This window comes from Mandrillus leucophaeus, unplaced genomic scaffold (genome assembly GCF_000951045.1).
Source record: "Mandrillus leucophaeus isolate KB7577 unplaced genomic scaffold, Mleu.le_1.0 Scaffold944, whole genome shotgun sequence".
Classification (NCBI taxonomy): domain Eukaryota; kingdom Metazoa; phylum Chordata; class Mammalia; order Primates; family Cercopithecidae; genus Mandrillus; species Mandrillus leucophaeus.
Genome location: NW_012110297.1, coordinates 2522 through 21786, shown reverse-complemented (window position 1 = coordinate 21786; position 19265 = coordinate 2522). Strand labels below are relative to the sequence as shown.

General features: G+C 50.9%; 2 protein-coding genes across 2 annotated transcripts; one reads left to right on the top strand and one right to left on the bottom strand.

Moving 5' to 3' along the window:
- Positions 1 to 121: 121 nt before the first annotated feature.
- PINK1 (PTEN induced putative kinase 1) lies at positions 122 to 14118 on the top strand. Its single transcript, XM_011970345.1, has 8 exons — positions 122 to 166; positions 979 to 1266; positions 3005 to 3105; positions 7970 to 8152; positions 9048 to 9211; positions 11106 to 11233; positions 11598 to 11834; positions 13040 to 14118. The coding sequence occupies exons 1-8, from the start codon at positions 122 to 124 to the stop codon at positions 13295 to 13297; spliced, it is 1404 nt and encodes a 467-aa protein (XP_011825735.1). The 3' UTR covers positions 13298 to 14118.
- Positions 14119 to 14441: 323 nt separating this feature from the next.
- Positions 14442 to 18437, bottom strand: LOC105532246 (dolichyl-diphosphooligosaccharide--protein glycosyltransferase 48 kDa subunit-like; the record flags this gene model as incomplete). The annotated part of the gene is made up of 9 exons (XM_011970344.1): positions 14442 to 14777; positions 14865 to 14971; positions 15094 to 15214; positions 15880 to 16027; positions 16490 to 16638; positions 16881 to 16974; positions 17691 to 17785; positions 17927 to 18030; positions 18351 to 18437. Coding segments are annotated over 9 exons (1055 nt in total), but the record flags the coding sequence as incomplete, so codon positions are not given.
- Positions 18438 to 19265: the final 828 nt, after the last annotated feature.

Genomic DNA, 19265 nt, shown 5'->3' with positions numbered 1-19265 from the left:
GCTTTCAAAGAGAGGCACCTGAAGGATGAGTGCAGGCAGTGTGCAGACCAGCCTGGCAGCAGCCAGAACACAGATAAGATCCTGGACAGTCTGGTAAACAGCCGAGTGACACATGAAAGCAATGTATTTTGATGTGGCTCAGAGCACGGAAGGCACGGCACTGAGAGTGCGGTGAGGTAGAGATGGTGCCTGGTAGGCTATGACCAAGGGGCATATGCAGAGCTGTGCCTGGCACCCAGGGGTGACTAACCTTGGAAAGGAAGAGCTCAGCAGATCAGACCATTTGAGAGGGAAAGTGGAGCCTGGGTGACTGGAAGAGTGACGTCACCGCTGCCTGAAGCAGGGGAAGACCCAGATTTTTGTCACATGGCCTCTTTCCCAGTGCAGCACTGCCCCCAGCACCTGCACCTCCATCCATTTCTGTCTGAACTCTTGTACTCTTATTACCTTTCTGGCCAGAGTAGCCCCATTGGAGCCTTAAGAGGCAGAGACAGAAAGACGGGACTGAATCCCTCTGCTCTGGGGATGCGCCTGATCTCACCCACTTGCCTGCCAGACCCTCTGAGATCACTGTGGATCACACACTCCTGCTAGTTGCCCAGGAGCCGTCTGCCAAGGTCTTTGGAGAGCGAGCTGTCTCCATAATCAGACACCTCCAGAGCTCTGCTGCGGAGTGAAGGCAGCAGGGAGAGGCGCACTGGCTATAGGACGCAGGGTTTCTGACCTCTCAGATCATTGCGTATTGTGATCACAGTGAAGCAACAGAGTTTGAGAAAAATCATTCTGAATAATGAGAAAGAAGATGGCCTGGACCCAGGCTGAGCAGTAGAACCCGGTTGGGTTGTGTTTTTCTGGTTTATTGATCTGGTCATGCGGTTTGCGGACCGTGCCTCGCTGCACCTCTCTCTGCCTCCCGTTTCCCTTTTCTTGGACCGTCCTAGGCTCCCTGGCTCATGGTGCATTCTTTTTTCCTCACAGGCAATTTTTACCCAGAAAAACAAGCCAGGGCCTGACCCGTTGGACACAAGACGCTGGCAGGGCTTTCGGCTGGAGGAGTATCTGATAGGGCAGTCCATTGGCAAGGGCTGCAGTGCTGCTGTGTATGAAGCCACCATGCCTGCATTGCCCCAGAACCTGGAGGTGACAAAGAGCACCGGGTCGCTTCCAGGGAGAGGCCCAGGTACCAGTGCACCAGGAGAAGAGCAGGAGCAAGCTCTGGGGGCCCCTGCCTTCCCCTTGGCCATCAAGATGATGTGGAACATCTCGGTAAGCACCAGGCCTTTCATCTTTAAAGGAGATGTTCTCAAAATGCCCATCTTAGTGAGCCTGGTGAGGATTTTTTTCCAGGAAGTAGGTAGGAAAAGACAGATTCTTCACAGGAAAGGTGCTTATTATATAGTCAGGGTGCCTCCCCGTTACACAGAAGTAGACCAGAATGTTTCAAATTGTATTCTGCCCACAGATCACCCAGGGATTAGGTTCAAAGGTAGATTCTGGCCAGGTATGGTGGACCACGCCTGTAATCCCAGCACTTTGGGAGGCCATTCAGTTGAGCTCAGGAGTTCGAGACCAGCCTGGGCAACATGATGAAACCCCATCTCTATGAAAAATACAAAAATTAGCCAGGTGTGACAGCTTGCACCTGTAGTCTTAGCTACTTGGGTGGCTGGTAGCTGAAGTGGGAGGATCACTTGAGTCCAAGAGGCAGAGGCTGCAGTGATCCAAGATTGTGGCACTGCACTCTAGCCTGGGTAACAGAGTGAGACCCTGTCTCAAAAAAAAAAAAAAAAAACACCCAAAGGTAGATTCTGATTCAGCAGGTCAGAGGTGGGGCCTGAGATTCTGCCTTCCCAGTAAGCTCCCACGTGATACCAATGCCACTGCTCTGTCAACCACACTTCGAGTAACAAGGGCCTAAACCACTGGTTTCTACCCTGATTGGTCAGTTCACCATCCCCTCCTGCCTGTAACCTGCCTCACTGGAGAGGGGGAACTGGATCTCTTTCCTCTAAGCTCACTCTGCAAGCCCACCTCCAGCTCAGAGGCTTGCCTGTCAACTCCCTGCTCTCAACTCTTGGAAGGACTCAAGGCTTTGGGAAATTGAAGAGTATTTTTCCCCCACGAAAACAATTCCTGTCCACTTCATTTATTTACCTTGCCATTGCTAGGTGGGCTTTAAAAATGTATCAAGACCCGATGCTCTGTCTCCTGCCCATCCTTGGGCCCATCCATTCAAGGCCGAGGTGGGAAGTGGCCACAGCTGTTCATGGTGGGCCCTAGAGGATGCAGTTTCTTGTTCTGATTTGGGGAATGAAGGTTATTAGACTGTTGCACTCCAAGCTGGGTTAATAGCTAACAAGCAGCCAAATCCTTTGCCTGTGAAACATCCAGTCTTAGCATCACAACATGCACTGGTTGGGGCATGACAGCTGTTGCATTCACAGAAGCTACAAGATTGTTCATTCTTACAGGATCTTCTTGATACAGGTTTCATATGTCCTGAGAGCCCTTCCTAATGCAATGAGGACAATAAGGTGCTTTCCCCACTCTTTGGGTTTTGTCTGTTCGTTGCGGAAGATGGAGGAAGGCTGTTCCATGATTCAGTACAGCTTCACCCAGGGTGGAGCATGTCAGGCTCTGGCCTGGCTGGTGAAGGGAGCCTGCAGAATGAGTTACTGATCCAGTGGTCAATTTCAAACTGGTGGGGACCAGAGGCACCGATGGCAGGAAACAGCACCCCATACCCTGATCACCTTGGCATCTCCTCCAGCCCTGGCACCTAGGCTGCAAGAGTTTGAGGAGTGTGAAGCATCCTCTGAGTTGGCGTGGATGGTACCTCTGTCTGTCTCCCAGGAGTAGCTTGTCTCAGCCTACCACTTAAGAGAGGTCATCTTATCTCAAAGGTCAGAGCAGCTGTCCTGCTGCAGGTTACAGGCAGGGCTTACAAGGAACTTACTGTTCTGCTCCAGCCTGTGTAACCCTGGGTTCCTTGTGGGTGTTCCAGGCAGGTTCCTCCAGCGAAGCTATCTTGAACACAATGAGCCAGGAGCTGGTCCCAGCGAGCCGAGTGGCCTTGGCCGGGGAGTATGGAGCAGTCACTTACAGGTCAGTGCCCTCTGCCTGCCGGACTGACTGAGGCTTCTTTGAGAGCGTCTTCATCCATCACTTGTGTCGTCAGCACCTGGTATAGTGTCTGACATGACAGTAGATAATAAAGGCTTAATGTTGGTGATGGATTTTCAGTTAGTGGATAATTTCACTTGGGAAAAATTGCAGGTGATCTGACCCCAAGTGATGATGCCCATGCGTAATTCACATTGGAGCAGGGGAGAGAAGGCCACCCAAACAGGCCCAATTCACAGTGTTGCATGATTGATCGCGGTTCTCTGATTCCTCCTAAGAAATGCACGGGTAGAGCGCCACCTATTGGAATAAACTGAACTCTGTCCCCACCGGAGGGAACACTCGTTTCACTAATAGTTATGTGCACTGATGGTGTTAAGAGATTTTAAAAAAAACAAAAAGTGGTCTGTTGGCCCAGAGCTCTCAGTGTGGCAGCAGAGGGCCCAGGGTGTAAGTGCTAGAATTGAGTATGCTCGGGCTGAGGGAGCCCAGCGGAGGCGTGTGCTGCAGAGGAATGGCTGCTCAGAAAGACTTCTCAGAGGGAAAGGTTGTGCCACCTTGTGAAGGATGAATTGGCATTACTTGGGCAGAGGGGTAGGGAAGAGGCATTCCCAGCAGAGGGAAGAGCAAGTGAACAGCAGCTACACTTCCAGCTCAGAAAAGCCCACGTGCACAGGTGGTGAGGACTGACGCGCAGGCTATGACGGAGGAGGTACTGTGCCCACCTTAATGTTTACAGCCTGGCGCACGCCTGTAATCCCAGCACTTTGGGAGGCCAAGGCAGGCAGATCACTTGAGCCCAGGAGTTCAAGAGCAGCCTGGGCAACATGGTGAAACCCTGCCTCTACAAAAAATATAAAAAATTTTAGCCAGGCATGGTGGCATATGCCTGTGGTCCCAGCTACTCAGGAGGCTGAGGCGGGAGGATCGTCTGAGCCCAGGGAGGTTGAGGCTCCAGTGAACCCAGATCATGCCACTGCACTCCAGCCCGGGCGAGCAAGTGAGACCCTGTCTCGAAAATATATGTATATGTATTTGTAGCCCACCAAGAAGAGGTGGGTCGCTGCATTTTTGCTGATTTACTGGAGCGCTGGTTTACAGATCTTCGTTCTGTCGGAGGCAGGAAGGCAGAAGTATGAAATTAAGGGAATGGACGTGGAAAACCCCTTCCATGGTTTGGAGGGGTCCAGTGTGACTGGAGTCCCTGCAGGCTGGTGGAGTCAGCTGCTCAGGTGGCTTCTTCTCCTCCTGAGGCCTTTGTGGAGAAAGTGGACACCTGAAGGTCAGCTGCTTTGGGGCTAACGTGATCCTCAGTGCCTCCTCTTGTGGCGTGAGGGGGAGCCGGCCGACGTGGCGCTGTCCTGCTGCCAGGAACACCGTGATGTCTGCTGCCGAGACCTCCCATCTGACATAGTCCCTGTCCCTCTCCAGGGACTTTGTTCCTTTAGCAGTTCTCACTGTCCAGCCTCACATCACATGTCTTTTTCTGTTGGTTGTTTTTGTTCCAGCTGTACTGTACACACTCTTTGTTTGCTGCTTACCCCCAGGGCTCAGTAAATACCTGTTGAATGACCGGATGGCTGTGGCAGCAGGTACATTACCTCAACTGCTGGTGCACCTTGGGAAAAGCTTCTCCAAGAGCACCCTGGGTTCATTTCCTCCTAGCCTCTGCTGTCCTGGGGCCGGGAGATTCAAGGCGCTTTGCAACCTGCTCCTCTCAGTGCGTCTCCCACCTTATCTCTCACCCTTCTCATCAGCACCCTACACTCCACCAGGCTGGCTTCATAGCTCCTTCCCCGAACGTGCCAGGCTCCTCTGTGACCATCTCCTGAGCGTACAGCTGGCTACACCTGTGCTGCCTTCCTCCCACATTTCAGGTCTCAGTTCAGACGCCCCCGACCCTGCCATGTATCTCCCCAGTACAGCCATAGCCCTCTGCCCCTGAGCTCCCATGAAACCTGCTGGGGCCCTGACAGCCTGGGGCTGTGATCATGATGCCCAGGGGCTTGAGGGTGGAAACAATGCTCTGGCTCCTTTGATTGCATAGAACAGGGGCCACTCAGATTGACTCAAGAGCAGGAGCAGTGCGTGGGCACACGTGGACTGCAGCCACACAGCCTGGGGACCACGCAGCGCTGGGAGAGGCTGGCACCCTGCTCTCTCCCTAGCTCAGTCTAGGCTCTGCCCCATTCACTTCCCTCCACCATTGTTATGCAGCAAAGGGGGCTCTAGCCTGATGTGCTAGAAGCAATGACACTGGATTTTTGAGAAAAGCTAAGCTTTCTATTGTTTGTCTACTCACATGGAGACAGGAGTTGAATTCAACCCTGTCTCCCTGTGCTAGCTTTAAGGCAGTAATTTTATTAGAGGAGGTTTAAGGGGTGGATTCTAAGATTAGCAGGTGATTGGTGGAAGGAAAGGAGAAGTCTGGACAGTCCTTGGACATGCGCAGTTATCTCTTCATGCCAACTCACAGGTCCCCTGTGCAGATTTGGGAGGAGTGAGTATGAAACGTGCAGTGGCAATTCAGGCTGTGACATCAGCAAACTTGTTCTGTGCAAGGTGTAGTTGGCCTTATTGGTTCCAACCAATTTCAGCCAATTCTTTTATCTGATAAGCAGAGGGAGTTTCAGCCTTTCAGAAAGTGGTTTCTACAAACTCAAATTTTCTTTTCTTTTTTTTTCCAGAGACAGGGTCTCATTCTGTTGCCCAGGCTGGAGTGCAGTGGCGTGATCTTGGCTCACTGCAGCCTCAACCTCCCTGGGTTCAAGTGATCCTCCCACCTCAGCCTCCCAAGTAGCTGGGTCTACAGGCACATGCCACCATGCTTAGCTAATTTTTGTAGTTTTTGTAGAGACAGAGTTCCTCCATGTTGCCCAGGCTAGCCTCGAACTCCTGGGCTCAAGCAGTCACCTGTCTCAGCCTCCCAAAGTGCTGGGATTACAGGAGTGAGCCGCAGGAATCTCCACCAGTTACTGATTTCTTGAACTTGTGGGGACATGGTTCCACTGTCCGCATGCTGTTTCTTCCTCGCATCTCCTGTTCCTGCTTCCCTTTGGCCTGCTCACCTCTGGCTCCTCATGGCCCCAGTGAAGTCTCGTGGCTTCCTCTCCACTGCGGACTGGCAGATTCCTTCACTCACACTCCCAAAGAGAGGATCTACTTCCCTCCCTTCCCTTTGTCCAACCATCTGGGTCTCGAGTGTCACTGTAGGTTCATTGCCCTTGGGGCAAGTGACCCCTTGGGTCAGCCAGCTTTGGCTGAAGGGCAGGGCTGGCACACAGCTGGCAGAGCCACCCCATCCAAAATCTAGCCACTGTGCCTCAGCAGGGCTGTGGTTTGGGGGTGGGGGGGCACTCCCCACAGGAGAAGGAACAGCCAGGGCAGGCAGATGACACCACCACTACTATTCTGGATCTATTCACTCATTCAGCAAAGGTTTATTACACCCATATTCCATGCCAGCTATTGTAGTAGACTGGGAATAACGGAGAAAATTCAGGCACAGTCCTTGCTCTTAGGGAGCTCACATGATTACTTATTGATGAACGTCTGTCTCCCCTGATAGACTGCAAATCCGTGAGGACAGGGAATAGACTGCAAATCTGTGAGGACAGGGACTCTGTCTTGTTCTGTGCCGTAGTTCCACAGCATTCCAGCATGATGTCTGGTCTTAGCATGCAAACAATGCGTATTGGTTGAATGAATAATAGTAGAGCTAATATCAGCTGAGACTTCCTCTGTGCTAGACACGATTCTAAGTGCCTTCCACCCATTGACAACCTTATGCAGAGTGTTAACACCACATTCCCCTTGCACCCTGGAGATTGAGCCCAGAGAAGAACAGAGGGGACACATTCCAAGACAGACCCCCAGTGGATGCCTGAAGCCACAGATAGTAACAAATCCTATATATACTGTGTTTTTTCTTTTTGTTTGTTTTTTTTTTGTTTTTTTGTTTGTTTTTGAGATGGAGTCTTGCTCTGTCGCCCAGGCTGGAGTGTAGTGGTGCCATCTCGGCTCACTGCAAGCTCCGCCTCCTGGGTTCACGCCATTCTCCTGCCTCAGCCTCCCAAGTAGCTGGGACTACAGGCGCCTGCCACCACGCCTGGCTAGTTTTTTTTTTTTTGTATTTTTAGTAGAGACGGGGTTTCACCGTGTTAGCCAGGATGGTCTCGATCTCCTGACCTCGTGATCCGCCCGCCTCAGCCTCCCAAAGTGCTGGGATTACAGGCGTGAGCCACCGCGCCTGGCCCCTGTGTTTTTTCTTATACACACATACCTATGGTAAAGTTTAATTTATAAATTAGGCACAGTAAAAAATTAAAGATAATAACTAATAAAATAGAATAATTATGACAATATACTGTAATAAAAGTTATGTGCATGTGGCCTCTCTCTCTTCTCTCTAAATATCTTCTTGTACTCAGATTCTCAGACTGTACTCCGGTTCTCAGACTGTGGATAACTGAAGTTGTAGAAAGCAAAACTGTGGATAATGTTGGGGCTACTGTAACTCAGCCAAGGACTTACAGTGGTAGACCTGGAACCCAGGCAGTCTGATTCTAGGGTGTCTCCACCTATGTTCTGCCACTCGGGATGGATAGGATGGATGGGTGGACGGATGGATGGATGGACAAATGGATTGAAGGATGGGTAGGGGAGTCATCAGATGTGTTCTCCAACACCATGTACAGTACCTGGCACATAGCAAATCTGTGGTAAACATTTGATAGTAAGTGAATAATGAATGTCAGTGCCAGTGTTGGTGTGGCCTTAGGTTATTGTCTTTCCAGGTGTTGTATCTGATGCTGGCCTCATATGTTTGTCTCACTTGGCTGAATAGAAAATCCAAGAGAGGTCCCAAGCAACTAGCCCCTCACCCCAACATCATCCGGGTTCTCCGCGCTTTCACGTCTTCCGTGCCGCTGCTACCCGGGGCCCTGGTTGACTACCCTGATGTGCTGCCCCCACGCCTCCACCCTGAAGGCCTGGGCCACGGCCGGACGCTGTTCCTCGTTATGAAGAAGTAAGTGGCAGTGGCGCGGCAGGGCCTTGGAGCTGCTACATCTCCCAAGGGTAGCTGGTCCCTGCCCTCCACATGCACCTTGACCAGGGGGTTTCGGAGAACAGGGTCATCACCCTTCGGGAGACAAAAGCCATGCAGAGGGAGCATATCTGCCCTGGAGAGCATTTTCCCTGTGGGACAATTTTTCATGGAAACAAACTCTCATCTTCATCCAGAACATACTTGTCACCTAGTCCTTTTGGTCTATTTGACTGTTAACCTTTTCTGTGGCTGGCCTTATCTGTTTTTAACATAAAAACAGTCCTCCTTCCTCACCCTCTGTATCCCCTAACTTTGCTATAGTGGGCGTTTTATTTTAAGGAAATAATTATCTGCACCGTTACTTTGAACATAGGGAGCCCCAGTCCTTACTTCCTGATTTCAGTATGGTGAGTGGGAGGGAACAGAAAGGATGCTGGGGGATGCTGGGGAAAAATGGGAGTCCAAATGCTCTTGGAAGGGGAAGGGGAACAACCTAACCCAAACAGTGATTAAGGTATTAGGAGGCCAGGCATAGTGACTCACGCTTGTAATCCCAGCACTTTGGGAGGCCGGGGTGGGTAGATCACTTGAGGTTAGGAATTTGAGACCAGCCTGGCCAACATGGCAAAACTGCATCTCTACTAAAAATACAAAAATTAGCCTGTTGTGGTGGCGGGCACCTGTAATCCCAGCTACTCGGGAGGCTGAGGTAGGAGAATTGCTTGAACCTAGAAGGTGAAGGTTGCAGTGAGCCGAGATCATGCCACTGCACTCCAGCCTGGCAACAGAGTGAGACTCCATCTCAAAAAAAAAAAAAAAGGTATCGGGAGTTGTCGATATGTGGTAGCCAGAGGCCCTGTCCCCTCTCCACCAGCTATCCCTGTACCCTGCGCCAGTACCTTCGCGCGAACACACCCAGCCCCCGCCTCGCCACCATGATGATGCTGCAGCTGCTGGAAGGCGTGGACCATCTGGTTCAACAGGGCATCGCGCACAGAGACCTGAAATCCGACAACATCCTTGTGGAGCTGGACCCAGGTGGGAACCTGCTGCACCATCAGAGCTCTCCAGGGGCACTAGAGGGTGGGTCAGGAGCATTTAAGACCGGCTCTTCAGGTCCTCTCTGGTTTTGTCTTCTAAGTCATGTCTTCGTTTGGCTCTGCACATGAGAGGTGAGCAATCTCTCCCTCAGAACGGGGGCTTTTGTTCTCTCTTTGCAGAGAGACAGCGCTTCCCAAGTTCCTTTCTGTTGCCCACTTAAAGAACAAGGACCTCAGTGCTGCAAGTTTTCCTAGATAAATAAAGAGACCAGGCACAGTGGCTCACACCTGTAATCCCAACACTTTGGGAGGCTAGGGTGGGAGGATTGCTTGAGGCCAGGAGTTTGAGACCAGCCTGGGAAACAGAGTGAGATCCCTTCTCTACAAAAACAAAAAAAAAAAACAAAAACAAAACAAAACAAAAATATATATATATATATGTGTGTGTGTGTGTGTGTGTGTGTGTGTGTGTGTGTGTTTTAAATTAGCCAGAAAAAAAGTTAGCCAGGCATGGTGGCATGCACCTGTAGCCCCAGCTACTTGGGAGGCTGAGGTCAGAGGATCACTTTAGCCTTGGAGTTAAGAGTCTGCAGTGAGGTATGAATGTGCCACTGTACTCCAGCCTGGGCAGCAGAGTGAGATCCTGTCAAAAAAAATTAATAAAGTAAAAGAGTAGTAGACTTTAGCTCATTATAAAAAATAATTTTCGGCTGGGTGCGGTGGCTCACACCTGTAATCCCAGCACTTTGAGAGGCCGAGGCAGGTGGATCACTAGGTCAAGAGATTGAGACCATCCTGGCCAACATGGTGAAACCCCATCTCTACTAAAAATACAAAAATTAGCTGGGTGTGGTGGCACATGCCTGTAGTCCCAGCTACTCGGGAGGTTGAGGCAGGAGAATAGCTTGAACGCGGGAGGCGGAGGTTGTAGTGAGCCGAGATTATGCCACTGCACTCCAGCCTGGTGACAGAGGGAGGCTCCATCTCAAAATAAGTAAATAAAACTTTCAAACAATGAAAGCTGTCCAAATGTAAGCCCAATTGCCTTTGGAAATGAGTTGCCCACCACTGGAAGCATTCAAGTAGAAGCTGAATGGCCACTTGCCTGGGAAAATTGTAAAGGAGAGTCATACATCTGATACATTTTTTTGATCTAGATTTAAAATAATTGACTAGAGGAACTGGCTTATTGATTGATTGATTGAGACAGAGTCTTGCTTTGTTGCCCAGGCTGGATGGAGTGCAGTGGCGCCATCTCAGCTCACTGAAGCTTCCACCTCCCAGGTTCAAGTGATTCTCCTGTCTCAGCCCCCCGAGTAGCTGGAATTACAGGCATACACCACCATGCCTGGCTAGTTTTTTTTGTATTTTTAGTAGAGACGGGGGTTTCACCATGTTGGCCAGGCTGACCTTGAACTCCTGACCTCAGGTAATTTATCCTCCTTGGCCCCCCAAAGTGCTGGGATTACAGGCCACCATGCCCGGCAATAATTGATTCTTAATGCACCTGATTCTTAGGTTTGGATTTGGGGTTTCAAATTGAAATCAAAGACTCTTGGGGCATAAAGGGCCCTTGTAGATCATTTGAACCAAGCTCTAGCTCCTTTGGTCTTGGGGACAGCTCCAGTTACAAGAACATGATTTAAATTGAGCCACGCTCTTACACAGTCCTTTGCCTGGGGATTTTGCAGCCCATACTTCCTGGAGGCATTTCCGTGTTCACACAGCAGGCCCTTCTGATCAGCTCTCAGGCCTTGCTGGCCTCCTGGGCCAACACCGAGCCATTAGCCCCTGTCAGCCATGTCTTGCTGGTGGCTTTAGTAGGGACATAGGAGGGCCTCTCGGAGGGAAGGAGGGGAGGAGAATCGGTCACTTTGCTTGCTCCTTCCCAGACGGCTGCCCCTGGCTGGTGATCGCAGATTTTGGCTGCTGCCTGGCTGATGAGAGCATCGGCCTGCAGTTGCCCTTCAGCAGCTGGTATGTGGATCGGGGCGGAAACGGCTGCCTGATGGCCCCAGAGGTGAGTCCCGAGCGTGTTATGCGCCATCGGCAGCCCTTCCCCGACACGTCCACAGAGTGCAGAAGGAGACTTGATGCCTGTGATCACCCAACACCTCCATCTTTTCTGAACCATAATTTGGCACAAGTTCTTTCCCTGCCACTTCGCTTTCCTCCGACTTTCCCTCATGTTCCAGGGCAGTGCGAGTCCTGTCACATAAACCAGGCGGTCTAAGCAGACCCCTTCTGAGTCTGAGCCACAGCTCACTCAAGCTCCGGGCTCCTTGGGACAGAGTTCAGATTAGCCCGTCAATCAGGTGACGTGCAGGACATGAAAAGGTTAGATAGGCGGGCAGCATGGTATCTCACCCACTGCTTCTGAACAGGTGTCCACGGCCCGTCCTGGCCCCAGGGCAGTGATTGACTACAGCAAGGCTGATGCCTGGGCAGTGGGAGCCATCGCCTATGAAATCTTCGGGCTTGTCAATCCCTTCTACAGCCAGGGCAAGGCCCACCTTGAGAGCCGCAGCTACCAGGAGGCTCAGCTACCTGCACTGCCCGAGTCGGTGCCTCCAGACGTGAGACAGCTGGTGAGGGCACTGCTCCAGCGAGAGGTCAGCAAGGTGAGGCTGTCCCCGGCTTCGAGGGGATGGTATGGGTGGAAACCTCTGTTCTCGTTCCAGAGTGAAAGTCAGGTTTGGGCCAGAGCCACAGTGACAGATCCTCTGTGTCAGGAAGGTAAAGGCTAGTTACAGGAGAACAAAAAACAGATTTTAATGTAGATAGGAGTAGGAGCGCTAGCCACATCATAGTCAGAATCCCAGCAGTTCAACTCCTGTGGCTTTTTAGTTGCTTAAAAAGTTGTTCAGAGGCCAGACACGGTGGCTCATGCCTATAATCCCAGCACTTTGGGAGGCCAAGGTGGGCAGATCACTTGGGACCAGGAGTTCCAGAGCAGCCTGGTCAATGTGGTAAAACCCCATCTGTAATAAAAATACAAAAATTAGCCAGGTGTCGTGGCGCATGCCTGTAATTCCAGCTACTTGGGAGGCTGAAGCAGGAGAATCACTTGAACCTGGGAGACAGAGGTTGCAGTGAGCCAAGATCACACCACTGCACTCCGGCCTAGGTGACAGTGCAAGACTCTGTCTCAAAAAAAAAACAAACAAACAAACAAACAAAAAACTATTCAGAGAGAAAAGGATGTATTTTTGAGAAACGTTTAATGGAGATGTAGCTCATGGAAACAGCTGAGAACTGATCAGAGAGAGAGAGATGGAAAACATCTCCTGAGAGCAGATCTGGACGTTGTGAAATTAATATAAAGGAATGCATAGGCAGACCCGTCTGAAGCCATAATTGGAGTGGCAGCTGGCTCAGGGGCAGGCTTAGTGCAAAGAGCTGAGCCATAACTGCGTCCCAGCACTGTTCTGCCACTCCGTTAACCGCTCTCTGTACGTAGCCTGCTATCTTGGTGCACAGTGATGGCTAGAATAACAGCTGCAACCAGTTATGAAATGATAGGAGGCAACTTACCTGGTACAAGGGACCAGATAGCTGTGCACAAGAGGCACTGGGCTTTCCACCGGGGGGAAAGGCTGTTTAAACAATGCATGCTACCCCATGCAGAGGTGTACACGTGGAAAAGCTTGGAGCACGGGGAGGGGCAGGCAGTATTTGTCACCTGAGTGAAGGGCATCAGTAGGAGATGGGGTAGAGGAAGAACTGGGTTGGGACCAGAGAAAGGAAGACCCTCACTAACAAAGCAGGCTTTGGGTTGAGACAGCATTAACAGATGTTCTAACTTTAGCTTCCCTTCCTGTTGCAGAGACCATCTGCCCGAGTAGCTGCAAATGTGCTTCATCTAAGCCTCTGGGGTGAACAGATTCTAGCCCTGAAGAATCTGAAGTTAGATAAGATGGTTGGCTGGCTCCTCCAACAATCGGCTGCCACTTTGTTGGCCAACAGGCTCACAGAGAAGTGTTGTGTGGAAACAAAAATGAAGATGCTCTTTCTGGCTAACCTGGAGTGTGAAACGCTCTGCCAGGCAGCCCTCCTTCTCTGCTCATGGAGGGCAGCCCTGTGATGTCCCTGCATGGAGCTGGTGAATTACTAAAAGAACTTGGCATCCGCTGTGTCGTGATGGTCTGTGAATGGTGAGGGTGGGAGTCAGGAGACAAGATGGTGCAGAGAGGGCTGGTTAGCCAGAAAAGGCTTCAGGCTTGGCAAATGGAAGAACTTGAGTCAGAGTTCAGTCTGCAGTCCTGTGCTCACAGACATCTGAAAAGTGAATGGCCAAGCTGGTCTAGTAGATGAAGCTGAACTGAGGAGGGGGAGGCCTGCATCCACATAGAGGCTCCAGGCCAAGGCACTGGCTGTCAGTGGCAGAGTTTGGCTGTGACCTTTGCCCTTAACATGAGGAACTCGTTTGAAGGAGGCAGCGTAGCATGTCTGCATTTGCCACCTGGATGAAGGCAGCTATCAGCATGGGTCAGCACGAGACAGCACATTCAGTTACGGGAGTGGGAAACGTCTGCGTGAGGCCTGGGCCTCTGTATTCCCAAGCTGTGTGTTCTGGACCAGCTACTGAATTAATCTCACGTAGCGAAAGTGACTGATGAGCAGTAAGTGTGGGGATTTACACTTGAGGGCTTCCCTCCTGACTAGCCTCTCTTACAGGAACTGTGAAATATTAAATGCAAATTTACAACTGCAGATGACGTATGTGCCTTGAACTGAATATTTGGCTTTAAGAATGATTCTTACACTCTGAAGGTGAGAACATTTTGTGGGCAGGTATCAACATTGGGGAAGAGATCTCACGTCTAACTTTATACATGATTTTTAGGAACACAGCTATTGCCTAAATAAAGCAACGTCAACATGCAGTTAAGGTTCTCTTCAACTAAGCTGTTCTAGTTTTCTCTTCCCCAGCACTGTCATTCTAGATTTTCCATTTCAGTGATTCCCACCCCTCAGTCTACAGCAACTTTCTTGTATCCTTTGAGGAGATGTTAGGAAGACTCATCATTTCACAGTTAAAGACAGTCCAGTCCTAGGCAAAATTTCAGGAAGCCACTTAGGACTTTGTATCCAGTCATCACCAAACAGCAGTCCCCACCCACAGCCGTTAGCAAAGCAGGACGGAGGCAAGGTGAAATTTGAGGGCGACGTCGCTCTTTATTTTAGAAATGAGAGTGACTGCACATATGAAAAATGCCAATTAGCAATTCGAAGTGGAAAAACTTACATAAAAATTATCCCGACTCCCACCCGTTGGCTCTCAGTGTTACATCTCCCGCAGAGGTAAAGTTGTGCCGTTCTCCCATGGCTTTAAACAAAGCAAAATAAAACCACGAATCCTAATAACCCCCGCCCCGTCTCCACGCTGTGCAGAGTCCCGGGGCTCTGGCCCCTCAGTCAGACTTCTCCTTCTCCTTCATGTGCAAGAAGACGATGCTGAAGATGAAGAGCCCCAGCATCATGGAGAAGGCGCTGGTGTAGTAGGGGTAGGCCGAGGGGATGAAGCGCTCATACTGCGTGTGCTGGAGTGGCCGCACGGATACCTGCAGGACAGACGTAGCAACACCTGGCCACTGCAGAGCCCGGGCAGGACACATGCTAGCTGAAAACGGGCTGTCACCTATGCTTACCTGAGTGGAAGAGTACAGGTGTGTGTAGCCTAGCCGGTTGTAATCCACTTTAAACTGGAATACACCATACACATCGGGCAACTTGAACTGAACGCTGTATTTGCCACCTGCGGAAGAACCAACATGAATAACCGGGAGGGGTTTCCCAGAGCGTTTCCTGGTTGGGCCTCGGGAGCAAGTGAGGCCTGGGCCGTTTCTGGCAGTATCCTTGTGCAGGAACTACACTCACCTTTCTTCTTCAGGAAGGTCCTCACAAAAGGATCGATGCGGACAAACTCCAGCTGAATGTCATCGCCATCAAAGGGGACCCATTTCCCATTTGAGAGCTGCTGGATCACGATGCTGTACTCCTGAGATAAAAGGCCAGGTTAGCCACGGCTGGCCGTGACTGGAGGCGTGCCACCACCCGCAGGCAGAGCTGCACTTCATTCCCACCCGACGAACGTGGCAGGAACGCCCAGGAGTTCAGAAGACCTGCAGATGCCCCGCCACCTGGCCCTGATCAGTAACCAATCTCTCTCCTCAGCAAGGTTAATCCCCCAACACAGCATCTCTGCCTCTTCTCTGAAGGCTCGAATGCCTTCACACGGTGTTCATGGCCCATCAAAGTCTGGACTCAGACCACCTGCTGACCCGGAATGTGCCAGGCACTTTCAAGCATTCATGCTTCCATATTCGCTTTCTCTCACCTAACAAATTCATCCTAATGACCTAACCGAAATGTCGTTTCTCTTATTAAGTCCAACTTTCTGGGCAGAGTTAATCAGTGAAGCCCCTCCCACTGCTGCCACTCTTAGCAAATACACATACCTCTTCAAAAGAAGTGCTCCTATTAGGACATCAGTTTTCATGCCAAGCTCTGCATTGAACCTGGCATGCTCGGGTGTAAGGATTAACTTCTTCATCTTTATGTATGCCCTTTAGGCCAGCACAGAAGTGTTCAATAAGTGCTTCTGAGCTGAGCCCAGTCAGCTTGGCAAACCCTTGGGGCCCTCCCACCCCAAGCATCTCTTACCACTAGGTCAGTGACAGTGTAGGCATTGGGTGGGGCTGTCTCGCCCACCCGGTGATGGGACACAGGCCCCACACGGAGAACACCCTCCTCCTTGAACACCCAGCGGGAGAGGGCCACAGCTAGCTCATAGTTGCCTGTCTGGGAATACCTGCAGGAGGGAAACAGGAGAAGCTGGGGCACCAGAGCCACCTTTTTTCCAGTGGTGCCTGATGGGCAGGACCACTCATGTCCACCATGACAATGCCCTAGCAAAGTTCTGCCTGTAGGCCTTGGGCACCTAGGGACCCATGGTTAAAGGGAACACAGGAAAAAATGAAAAGATACGGGTGGTTGGGTGTTATTGCTCTGGGTGTCATTTGCACAACAAATACACAATTTTCTGAAAGGAACGGGGAGGTTAGGGATCTCTAGATGTCACGACTACCTTAAAGAATTGGAAGTGCCAATACCAGCAATATAGCAATAAAGCCCTGAAATAATCTGACAGCATCTGAAACACTCAGCCTCTGACACTTTGAGCTAAAAGCCTCCTCCTTCCCCTTCTGAGTCCTCCCCACATACGCAGACTGCACCACCTGGATCCCCGGCCCCTAAGCCTCCTGGCAGCTACCTCTGGGAGCCAGGTGCTGCCTTCTGCACTGCTGAGTTGAAGAAGGAGTCGCTGAAGAAGTCGAGGGAGCCGCTGAAGATGACACGGGCATTGTTCCTGGCCTGGAGCCCAGCAATGAGGAGGGTGTTCTTCCCCACCGCATGTGGATACTGGGAACAAAACAAGGCTGTGACCCAAGCAGTTCCAAGTAAGGGAAAAGCTGCCGCGCCTCCCGAGCAAGAGGACAGCAGGCCAGACCAAAACGACCCTGGCCCTACCTGAAGGGGAAGGCTGAGGCCACACCGCTTCTGTTCATGCCCCACCCCACCAACCTGTCACTTCCTCCACCTCAGCCAAATGTGCTGTTCTGCTTCATTCTTATTTCGAAGGCTCAAGGTTGTGAAGCCCTTACCTGAGTGATAGGCTTATCTGGGAAGAAGGAGTAAGATGTGGAAGAGCCCGTCAGGATGTCCAACACCAAAGGGTTATCAGGATCAGCCACCATCCTGTAGCAGGACGAGAGCAGCCCAGCACTGGCCCCAGGAACTGAGTCCAAGGACACGGGATCCCCGAGAGCCAGTTCTTCCCAGGAATGAATCCTTTTGTCTTAATTGCCAACCACTTAGCTCTTGTCTTGCTATAACAATGGAGTTTGACTTTTTGTTTTGTTTTGAAGACAGATCTCACTCTGTCACTCAGGCTGGAGTGCAGTGGCACGATCTTGGCTCACTGCAACCTCCGCCTCCCGGGTCCAGGACATTCCCTTGCATCAGCCTCCCAAGTAGCTGGGATTACAGGCGCACACCACCATGCCCAGCTCATTTTTGTATTTTTAGTACAGACAGGGTTTTACCATGTTAGCCAGGCTAGTCTTGAACTCCTGAACTCAGGGGATCTGAGCCTCAGCCTCCCAAAGTGCTGGGATTACAGGCATGAGCCACTGCGCCCAGCCAACTGTTTTTTTGTGTGTGTTAAGAGAGGAGCTCTCACTATGTTGCCCAGGCTGGTCTCAAACTCCTGGCCTCAAGTGATCCTCCTGCCTAGGCCTTCCCAAAGTGCTGGGATTACAGGTGTGAGCCACTCTACTTGGCCTTGGCTTAATATAATACATTAATCCCATCTATATAGCCCCAAAGAATCATAATTTTGGCTTGATTTCCCAAAAAAATTAAGTGACCCCTTATTCCCCTAGGTTTCTGCTGGTCTCTTCCTGCGCACTCACCCAACACCTCGAAAGAGGATGGGATTTAGAGATGATTTCCCAACGATGGTTGGGGCCTTCAGCAGGTTCTCAGTGTCAGCCACGATTAGCGTATGCTGCAAAGAGCAGATGGAAAGGTGGGTGGTCAGGAAAAGGTTCCTGAAGCCAGGGAGAACCTCCTCACGCCCTCTTGGTTTTTGGCTAGGCAGAGCTTTGCCTTATGTCCCTGAAACCTGGAGGGTGACAGGCCTGATTACCTGGCCAAGGTCTGAGATGTCATAGTTGTGATGGTCAATGACAGCCGTTTTCTCCTCATCAAACTCGATCCCACACTCACTGCCCAGCTCTCGAAGAGGGTCACCTGCAGAGACCCAAGAGACGCCTGGCTGAGCCCTTACAGGGGGACCTTGGGCCAAGTGTCCTGGCTTCATTGTGACTCCCTCTCTGCCAGTCAGCCCCAGTGCCCTGCAGCTTCATCCGGCTGTCAGCCCCAAATGGACCACTGGACAGCAGCGTGGTATTCTGCCCGAGGAGTCACAATCTGAACTGATAAAACAGTTCCCTCACTGACTCCCCAGCTAAGGCCCACCCAGTGAATGCTAATTTGGCAGCTTCTGTTTGTAATGCTCTCCAACTCCCTGGAGAAGTGGAAAGCACCAGAACCTCCCAGGTCGGACTCACCAATGTCTGAGCTGGCAGCTACCAGCACACTGCCTCCACCGTCAATAAAGGCACTGATGGTCTCCACATTGATGTTGCCTCCAAAATCTGAAAGCAGGCACCAGACACAGTGACCCAGAGATCTCCTCTCCCTGCTCCTCTTGACACTGGCAGGGAGGGGACATGAAGGGCAGAGCAGCCACGATCACTCACAGAGCAGCACCCTCTGGGGGCCACAATGAGGGAGAGGTTACGAGCACCACATCCCAGAACGGAAAGGCCCCATCCTTCCAGCGTGAAGACTCAAAATTATGGCTCGGACTTAGAAACTTCTGGAGGTTTGGAGGAAACAGTCAAACATCCACTAATTGCACCGGTCAAGTAAGCTGTACGTATTTCAAGTCACATAGGAAATATGCATTTGGAAATGCTGTACTGCCCATATTTCATCTCATCACCTGCACCTTTCACACTAGTGACGCTGATCACTGGAGTCAGTTTCCAGAGCCTGTCAATTCCACTCCGTCTAAATGGTTTGAGGAAGAGCACTTCTGCATCGCTGGTGATGCCGTCACTTGACACCAGTACTCCCTGGTCTGGCATTAATCCATTTTTTTCTTATTAATCCTACAGATTCTATCCATGACATCCACAACAGAGCCACCCAGTACACTGCTTTTTAAAAAGTGATCACCAAAAGGGCTCATTAATTTCCAACATTTGTAACTGTGAGATCCTATCCTTTTTTGGTCAATTAATTGGGTTATGTGACTACTGCTATAAGCATCTAAAACTAGCACTGGGTGGGGCTATTTGAGGCTCCAGAGTCTCCCCAAAGTGTACTCTGATGTTCCACCTAAGGTAATGAAGGAAGTGCTCAGTAATCCATTTATTCATTAAATGAGTAGTTCTGTGAGCCGAGAAGAAAAACAAAGT

Bases quoted from the DNA above. Each gene is read 5' to 3' on its own strand.
- PINK1 (XM_011970345.1), top strand. From the start codon at position 122: ATGTATTTTGATGTGGCTCAGAGCACGGAAGGCACGGCACTGAGA. The intron at 11,234-11,597 runs GTGAGTCCCGAG...GCTTCTGAACAG, and splicing joins GCTGCCTGATGGCCCCAGAG to GTGTCCACGGCCCGTCCTGG. The intron at 11,835-13,039 runs GTGAGGCTGTCC...TTCCTGTTGCAG, and splicing joins TCCAGCGAGAGGTCAGCAAG to AGACCATCTGCCCGAGTAGC.